The 9,936-nt window shown below is 43.8% G+C and overlaps 1 protein-coding gene across 14 annotated transcripts in view; it reads left to right on the top strand.

Moving 5' to 3' along the window:
• The first annotated feature begins 1,339 nt into the window (after window positions 1-1,339).
• LOC129830864 (ELAV-like protein 3) overlaps window positions 1,340-9,936 on the top strand; it is an 18,524-nt gene continuing 9,927 nt past the window's right edge. For 4 of the 14 annotated variants that reach the window (XM_055893739.1, XM_055893731.1, XM_055893708.1 and 1 more), the window contains exons 1-3: window positions 1,342-1,862; window positions 9,064-9,304; window positions 9,458-9,561. In XM_055893739.1, the coding sequence (XP_055749714.1) occupies window positions 1,845-1,862; window positions 9,064-9,304; window positions 9,458-9,561 (363 nt within the window). In that variant the 5' untranslated portion in view covers window positions 1,342-1,844. Of the gene's footprint in view, window positions 1,863-9,063; window positions 9,305-9,457; window positions 9,562-9,936 lie in introns of all 14 variants that reach the window. The other 10 variants (XM_055893756.1, XM_055893782.1, XM_055893725.1 and 7 more) reach the window with 6 other exon arrangements.

Below are 9,936 nucleotides of genomic sequence, written 5' to 3'. Positions count from 1 at the left end.
AATAGTGAGGCTATATACAGGGGGTACCGGTACAGAGTCAATGTGCGGGGGCACCGGTTCGTCGAGGTAATTGAGGTAATATGTACATGTAAGTAGAGTTATTAAAGTGACTATGCATAGATAATAAACAGGGAGTAGCAGAAGAGTAAAAGAGAGGGGTGGGCAATGCAAATAGTCTGGGTAGCTCTTTGATTAGCTGTTCAGGAGTCATATGGCTTTGGGGTAGAAGCTGTTAAGTAGCCTTTTAGACAACTCTGACACCGCCTGGTATATACATATTAACCCTTCAACAACAACAACTCCCTATGTATATATCCACAACCCCCCCCACACACACACACAAACACGCTGAGCACACAAATGCAGTCACACACGCACCCTTAGGGTCAAGGCCCTATGGCGGTCTGTGGAGAAATAGGTCATTTGTCACACATCATGTCCTGGGGCAAAGGATGCATTATAGATGAGACCAAACAGTCTGTCTCAGTCAGCACTGCACTCACCACACACTCACTGCTGTGGAGGAAGGAGGGAGGAAGGAGGGAGGGATGGATGGAGAGATGACAACTCCTCAAAAGAAGGATGTTTCAGAAACATTGAGTACTATCCTGTCTAACACTACCACTGCCATGGCTGGGCTGTTTTTGTCTATACAAAACATGCCTATCTTTATTTTCAGAACATAACATTTCATGTTTGAAGTATATATTAAATATAATCACAGATCAATTCAGGAGCCAAATCCAAATATTCGCATTTGACTCAATACTAGTCCCCCATCTGCCCTGCACATGACTGGAACAGTAGAGGAAAACACAGCCAATAGGAAGGCGTCCCTCATTCAACACATTAGTCAGCTTTGGTGATTTCCTGCTTTGTTATTGGCCACATATTACGCCCTGATTTTAATGGTTTGCCATTTTTGTTTGTTTGTGCTGTGATTGGCTGCATTAAAATGGTAGACGCCCTGTGTGAATGTACACACACAGTCCTTTTTTCACAAGGACAAAAGCTAAAACACTGATTTTGTCCAATACAGCCTCAAACGAGGGAAAATTAGGGATGAAGAAAAGACATGTAGAGAGAGTAGGGAAAGAGAGAGAGATGAGAGAGAAAGCTACTGTCTTCTGATGCACCCATCTGTTCTGATAGTGCAGGTGGAGGCTCAATTCACTCAGCTCTGCATGTGTGTGTGGAGAGGGGGAGGCAGGAAGAAAGCAGAGAGAAGGAGGGAGTGGATGGATGGAGGGAGGGAGGGGGGCAGTGAGATGGGAGGAGAAAGTGGGGGGGGGCTCCTGGTGATCTCTCCTGAAGGGGATAATGGGAGAGGAGCGCATTGCAATGGCTGCCGTGTAGTACCCTCCCTGCACAATTAGCCAATCAGGAGCGCGCTCTGCCAGCCAGAAGGACGCATAAAAGAAGAACATTGCAGCAGAGGCACAGAAGGAGACTGCAAGAGGAGCTGGGAATATTACACACAGAACACAGCCGAACCACAACACCCTCCCCTGGACACACCCTGCTGGGGATCACTGCTTCTCTTTTTTCTGAACCGTCGCCCACGCCACTCGGAGAGAAAACTCTCCCTCATCATCATCCTGAAGAAAACCCCTTTCTCCTCATTTTCACCCTACAGAGGACACCTACCAATCTCCAAGGGCTGAGATTCCCCTGGTGAACATTGTCTTTTTTCCTTTTTTCTTTTTTTTCTTTTGGATTTGGACACCGCCTCTCCACAGTAAATACACAGGCCAGCTAATATAAAGACCACAGATCATAGCATTGACTCAACCTACGGCTTGAAGACCTGCGAAACGAAGAAGGACCTAGATCACTCTCATTGTATGTCAAGAATGGTTACTGTACGTATGCCCTATTTTTCTCTTCTATTTGCAAGGATGGTGGATGTTGTAGCAGCAGCATGCATGGCATAGGCTACATTCTGGAGCGCAGACCCTTTGTTTTCCACTTGATTGTATTGTACACAAACATATATACATGAATGCATATAGCCCTATGTATATATACACATATTGAATATGATACAATTTGGTATCTATGATAGGCTAGCTAGCTATAATACTGGTATAAACAAACACACATGTATTACACACAATATTTATAAGCTATAGTGGCCTAAATAGGCTTATACTACTGCTCTCTCGGTTATGGGATATTGTCTTGACAAGATTAACGATCGATGCTGGCAATTAGTAATGTCATGCTGAGCGATGCGCAACGGCTGCCTGCGCGAGGCTCCATCACTGCCTGCATCTTCGACGCTGGAGAGCAAAATGCTTTATTCTGACATTTTATAGAGGACTATATATTTGCTTATCATAGGCCCACTAGGCTATATCAAAATCCATGGCTGCATTATTTGTATACACATTTTTCGCAAGGGCGTAGGGGGCAGAGGGTGCTGAGGCCGCGTGCGGCTGCTGCTGCTGAGCTGCGTAGAGAGTGGTGGGGGGGAGGAATGTCTTTCTCCGCCTGCCCTGCCTGGCACAGCACAAGGATGCTCGAGACGGATTTCTGAGACAAAACATGATGCCTCGGAGGCTGAGGGCCCATCGAGAGCAAGGCAAAGAAAAAGGGTCGAGTCACTCAGTGAGGGGGAGGGGGAATTACGGATACATTGGTTTGGATTGAATCAGGCAAGTCAAAATTCCTAAGGGTTCTTGTTGCGATGCAACGGAGTAAATGGGATGGAAATTTCAGAGACCGCGAAAAGAGGGATGGCGACTAGCGTTTTCTTTTTTTACAAGCACATTTTTTACCCATCCATCATAACACTTATTTTAAAAACCTAGCGCCTATTTGAATCACGCCTGTTTGTTAAAGGGTTTATGTAGCCTTAGCAGAGTTAAATTAGCCTAGCTCATAGCCGACGGCTGAATTGGGCGTGCCTCTGCTGGACTCGAGCGCATAATGATGGCACGCGCTGGCTTTTGGTCTCAAAAGCTTTCATCTCTCCAAACATCCTCTCCTCTTGACTTAATGGCGCTGCCTCCAATTTATTCCTGTCAGCAGGTGGAATGATTTACCGTTGTATTGTTCTCATGGTTTGGTCAAACTGGCGTGCAAGGAGCAAGCTAAATATATCAAATGTGATTAAATAACTACTTTTTATGCTCTATATTTATGCTTTATATAAAAGGCTATATATTTATCAGGTAGGATGTATGCCTATATTCTAACGTCTTAATTTACAGATTTTAATGGCAGGTGCAGGTAGAACCCAATTTTCTATTTTAAATAATAGGCTGCTACAATATCAAAAGGGATATAATAATTTGTTGCAACCAAAAACACAAATACGGCCATTTAGAAATTATACGCAATATAGGCCAACATAAATGATCGAATGACCATTCCATGGGACTTGGTAGCCTACTGCGATGGTCGTGTGGGCCCAAATTAAAATCTAGTAGCCGACATAATAGAGCACGAGCACGACCATGTTTGTAAACTGAAGAGCAGACTTATTTTGAAAGTCCTCAATCTTTGAGATCATAGTAATGCAATTATTTCGATCAATAGTCCACTTGATAATGACTTAGACCAATAGCCTCAATATGTTTCAGCTGTCCTTATTGAATAGTAGCCTATTTCTATTTCATCAGTGTTTGCCCGTGGAGCTGGGCTAACAGGCAGGCCCAGAGCCCAGTCAGCGTCATGCACGTAGGCCTATAGCTCCTGTCCACATGTTCCGCAGTCCTCCGTGAGCATTGCCTGTACCGCAGTGCCAAGCAAATAAAACAGTTGAGTCAGATAACCTTCCCGAGGCGCTTCCGCGATTCAAGGACAAGGACAGCAGAGGCCACCAAGTGTAAACGAGCCTAAATACAACTGACGCTATGAGTTTATAATATAAGATGTATCCTGTATTTACATGTATTGTCAAATTATTTCGTCTAGACAATCAATCCACCATGGAGTATGACTGGAGGGCAAAATCAGGTTTAGCCTAAATAGATTTTGATTTATTTTGAAATACTCTATATTTACTGATTCAAGATGGCCTATAGGGAACTGAAATAGATTCGTAGGCCTACATAAGAATAAGAGACCTCAATGGCTATGTTGTCACGCAAACCATGCATGGTATAGCCTAGCCTACTACTGTCCTCGTAAATTGAAGTAATTGACAGCCATGGTCGTGGAAATAATACAGCATAAGGAAAATATCTACTAAACTGAGCGAAGATAATTTTATAGGCCTAATTTGATTTTCCCCTCTAATATGTCCTAAAAATATATGTTGTACATTATTATTGTTATTATTATTATTATTAGGCCTATGACTGACTTACTGGAGCGAAATTATGTTGGCAATTGTGGCGTTCATTGTTCCGGGAGCGTCCTGCAGCCCCTGGCCATGACACAAAGCGCTACTGTTTACATTAATATTCATAGAGCTGCCATAGTCTCTGCGCGCGAGAAGAGGAGGAACGGGTGGCTCTTTTGTTTGGTTGTTTCAATACCTTTATTCAGCAAAAAAGCGCTCGGGGTTGTGAATTCCTACAGAGCGCACATGTCTTGTTTTCACAAAATATGGTGAAGGGGTAGAAGATGTTCTGTAATATAAATGCGAACAATTTTAAATGCGTGAAAAGAAGCGAATGGAGCATTTTGAAATGTTACAGAAAAGGCTCGATGGTTTGGACAATGCATTCTGGCCTCAAACGGAATCGCCTGAAAGCCACTCCCTACTTCAGCACTCTGGATAGCGCCCCTGGTTTCAACGAAAGCTACACACACAAACACACTCACAGGGAATTTGCAACATGTCTTATGTCTGCCATAAAATGCATTGACAAACGGGGAAATTATTTTAAAATATCAAATTTTCCCAATATAACTGAAAGAAAACTATTAAAATATATATACCTATTAAAAATGAGTGTTAGTGCTGAGCGTTAGTTATGTAGTATGTAGGCTAAGGTTGTGAGTGTTGGACTGTGACTTGTGTTGTCCTGTTGTTTTACAGCTGCCACTATGATCCCTTTAAGCTGTAGAGAGTGTGGCTAATGCCTTTTGTTTAGGATAATCCTGTAATCTGTGTTATTTAGAAGGCCCATTTACAACCCCAGCCTAGAATCCACTTGCGATTCAGGCCTTCCAAAAGAATGATTGATGTATATTTTAAAAACAAGGGTGAGAAAGAGAAAAAAAGCCTTGAAAATCGAGGCCTTTCTCTTGAGCTAAACCTTAGTTTAGTGAATCCACTGTCTTTGGTGGTTCCATGAAATTTGATTTTCAAATGTATCTCCTCGTTTTCAAGTTACTCAAATGAGACTAATGCACTACCATTTTAGTGTCTGCAATAGTGTTTTACTGATGAGTTAGCACATGAAAAAGAGAACCCGACAACTCCTAAATAACATGAAATATTCAGAACCTAGTGTTTTCTGATGGTGTTGTTGCCAACAGGAACTAACCTTTTTTAATTCTCTCTCTTACCTTATCTCACTCAGAGATAGAGGTTATTTTCCATGACTCTCCCAGTACAGTGCGACTGCATCACCCATGAATGACAGTGTTGTCACCAGTGGTAGCACTAACAGGAAGTGTGTGTAGCAGTAATATAGTTCCCCATATCAGTGGGTAGATCAGCAGAGGCCTCCTCCTGACCTCCCATTTTTTGCTAAGAGAGAATTTGTTGTATTTATTTGTTACTGCCACAACCTGATTTATTTTCTCTTGGGTTGATTTACAGATAACAATCTTCTGAGCAATGTTTTTTTATGCTAGGAATGTTCCTGAACACGAAAAGAGTCGATGCCAAGCACATTTGACATTATCAGAAGAATCTAATGACAAATCCCTTTTTAGAATGTAGAGAGCAGTCTTGACTCCAATGTATGGACCTGTGTTTGATTCCCATTGGTACACTTAGGAACAATAAGGCCTAGCATGAGAATCTCAGTTACATCTGAGCCCAGTCTTCTGGCTGATACAATTACAGTGATTTCCCTAAATGGTAATCACATCACATGCTTTGACCTTTATTGGGACATGACAAAAGCTGGCCTGAATACTGTATGTGGCAAGTCTTCACCTTCCATTTGTAGGAAAGCAACAGCAGTCATGTATATAGACAAGGAGAAAGCCAATTTGAAGAAGACGACACTGCCAGTATCTGTATTTACATTTGGGTCATGTAATGTTGCTGTGTTTTGTAATTGAGCATTGGCAAGTGTAGGTGGTCTGTGTGCTGTGCTCGCTCCACTCGGCAGGCAGAGAGAGGAGAGGAGGTAGGGCTCTGGGCTCTTGTTTGCGTGCGAGTCTGGGTCCATGTGTAGGCGATGTTGAGGATGCAGTCCATTAAATATTAAGGAAGATCTCTCAGGTCCCAGAAATAGAAAAAGAAAGGCACATCTAGTGCCGGGACAAGGAGAAGAAGAGCTGACCCAACCAACAGCATAAATCTGAAAGTGTTGGGGGTTGTGTGTTTAATGTGTTTGTGTCTGGTTACTCTCTTTGCTGTCATTCATCATGATTAGCAACAGAATTAATGAACAGAATTAGCCTATCAGAGGTGGGCTGGTTAGGCCTTTATCTATGTATGGCCTGATGGGTTATTGCCTACATCCTTGCCATATCAGTACTTGAATATTGTTATGGATGTAGTTGATATTTTCCACTAATTTCTTTGTAAAGGCTAACATGTTCTGATGAAAATTACGACGTGTTCTATTTGTAGCATCCTAAAAGCACTCTTCTGTTTTTCTCATCCTCCTGCTTGTTGGCATGGAGATCTCAGGGTGATGTTAGATGTTGCTTGTGTCAGCCAGTCTCTCCCTCTGTGTCTCTGTGGCCAGTCTGAGCCTGGGAATTATATAACTTTAGAACTTGTCACTGTGGATGCATGGACTGCCACAGTGAGGTCTATTTCAGTTGACAAATCAAATTTGCTGCGATTCGGTGTCTTTCTGCAAAGGGCTGTAATATTTGGTCAGTTCTGTGACGTTTGTGTGTTACATGGTTACACATATTAGATAGATGCATTTTATGAATCTATTTATCATACCCATGTGGACTATTTGTTCTTTCCCATTATGCATGAAGGATGATCTTTTAACTGGGTATTGTAGAGCCTTCTGTCCATGTTCTGTTCCAGTGCAGACCCTAGATCAGCAGATCATACTGCTCTAGTCGAGACCAAAGAAGCCTCTAACATGTGTACTGTATGATGGATGGCTAGTCTACTTTGCAGTAGCTCTCATGTGCTTCTCAGATATGTGTGTTTGCAGTGTTGCATTTTTAGGCTGTCATAATTCACCCCCTTTCCCTCTCCTCTTTCCTCTCCCTCTGATGCTCTCTCCCTGTCAATGTCAATTTGACTTAAATATATTCTCTGCTTCCGCAAAGCCATTGAATATTAATACACGGAGAAAAACAATATCTGCCCAACAGAGATGGATTATGTCGTTCTCTCTGCCTCTATCTTTCTGTCCGTGCACGCACGCACGCACGCACACATAACCAAAAGTCAGCCAGCCATTAGCAGCAGTCTTGAAGCCGCTGTTACCTGGGCAACATGGTTAAAGGTACAGCTCAAGGCAGAAATCAGGTTAGACAGAGGAGAGAGAGAGACAGAGGGAGAGAGAGAGAGAGAGAGAGAGAGAGAGAGAGGGGCATGAGCACGGAGGGGGGAAACAAGATGGGGGACACTAAGAGCTACAACAGGGCTTGGGGAATATCATCAAAGCAATGAATGCTTTTAGAGTAATATGTCCATAGCAGGGGGAAAGGAACACTACTCAGTCTCCTCCATTAAGTTGAATGGATAAACATCAAAAGAAAACCCTGCCACCAAAAGGGAAAATGACGAACATAGGCTATAACCAAAACAACAGACAAACAGTAGTAAAGCTGCTGGAAATATTGTATCTTACTCAAATCATTCTATAAGCTTAGGCTACACTGTGAGACCTCTGGAGCTTTGGCAGTAGACGTCTTAGTAAGCCTTATAACACCCACCAGTCTGAGACCTGCAGTCACCTTGCCAGCCAGGCTCACAGATACCAGCTTGAATAATGGTAGTTATTTAAACCACACTTTCCAGGTACACTATACCAGGAAATGAAACAGGGAGCCAAAATTAACATTTGTATCAGTTTGGGTGGAGCCCAGGGGGCCATTAATACAGGGACAACATCTCTGTACTAGCTTGTTTACACAGTCTGTCAAAAGATAGTTATATTCTAAACAGAATGGTGAAAAGGAGGAGCGGATGAATGGAATAGATGGAGCAGGGAGAGAGGGAGAGAAAAGAAAAGGAGAGATAGCGGGAAGTTTAGTTTCTGACTTGCACACACAGCTGTTCCATGAAGACAATCCCCTGTGGGTCAAATTAAGCAACATGGTGTACTCCAGAGCAACACACAATGACACCAATACACCTCTAGTGGGCACAAATACACACGCACTCATTCCATCCACTCGCACAAACAAGTTTGAGTCGGAGTCACAAACACACACTTACAAAAGAAAGTGAGCACACTAAAAGCCGGAATGTATTTTTGGGGTTGAAACGTTCCACGTCGCTACATGACAGCCTTCAGAGACGTTAGGCCTGAGCAGATTAGACAATGTCACTTTCTCTTTTGTCTGCCATGTCAACCCCCCTGTCCCAACGCCCACTGCCCCCCCACCACCAATACTTAGGACCCTGTAATGATGTAATGCTGTTTGACCCTGTGGCTGGATGGATGGAGGCTGGGGGATGGGAGGAGGAAATGGGGAAAAGGGACTGTGACATCTGCAGGGCCAGAGGCAGCGAGAGAGAGAAAGAGCGGGGGAGGAGAGAGGAGGGGAAACGGGGAGGGGGAGAGAGGGGTCTGTGTATAGCCTACTGCTATCCCTGCCTTGCATCCTTCCACCCCTCAGCTGATGTCTGACCTCTTCCCTAGCTGACAATGACAGAGTGGACATTCATTCAATGAGTCTATATTAAAGGCCTACTAACAACACCCTACCATTACTCTACTGTGTGTTATTACTGCGGATGTATATTATTTGTACACAGGGTTCTATATTCTTCCTTTTCCTCAGCAGATAATCAGCACCATGGAAACCCAGGTGTCCAACGGTCCGAGCGGAACCAGCCTCCCTAACGGGCCAGTCATCAGCACCAACGGTGCCACAGACGACAGCAAGACCAACCTAATCGTCAACTATCTGCCTCAGAACATGACCCAGGAGGAATTCAAGAGCCTGTTCGGTAGCATCGGAGAGATTGAATCCTGCAAACTGGTCCGAGACAAGATTACAGGTATTCATGATGCTTCAGCAGGTACAGTTGATGAATAGACAGACAAACAAAATATATTTCTAGTTGGAGGATAACAAATAATCACAAACAGCATATGTACCTGTAGGTACAGTTATTTTGGTGCAAAAACAGTTTCTAAAGGACCATTATCGATATCTGTTTTCAACGATTTAGGCCAGAGTTTGGGCTATGGGTTCGTAAACTATGTGGATCCCAATGACGCAGACAAGGCCATCAACACACTCAACGGTCTCAAACTGCAGACCAAAACAATTAAGGTAAGAGCACCTCTCCTTCCTGCGTTTCAACCTGCGCCACTCTCCATCTTCTCTGCTTCAATCCGCTGCGGAAGACCAGGAGAAAGGCAGGGAGCAACTCAAAGAAAGGGAGGTGGCGAGAGAGGCAGAAGTGACAAGAGGGGAAGGAGGAAAAAACAGGAGGGGTTGCAGGAACAAAGGAAGTGAGCAGAACAAGAAATGAGAGAGGGAGAGTGGAGAGAGGGAGAGTGGAGGTCATAAAGCAAGGGGCTAGCAGCATGCAGAGGTGATTGTGATGGAAATGTAATCAGGGAGTCTCACTGTGGGGCACGAGGGTCAGTTCAGGCTCCCCCATCTGCCTCCAATCTGGCCTAATTAGGGGGCTTCTTTGTCCCC

The sequence above is a fragment of the Salvelinus fontinalis genome, chromosome 2 (assembly GCF_029448725.1).
Source record: "Salvelinus fontinalis isolate EN_2023a chromosome 2, ASM2944872v1, whole genome shotgun sequence".
NCBI classification, from domain to species: domain Eukaryota; kingdom Metazoa; phylum Chordata; class Actinopteri; order Salmoniformes; family Salmonidae; genus Salvelinus; species Salvelinus fontinalis.
This window is presented reverse-complemented; position numbering and strand designations above follow the sequence as displayed.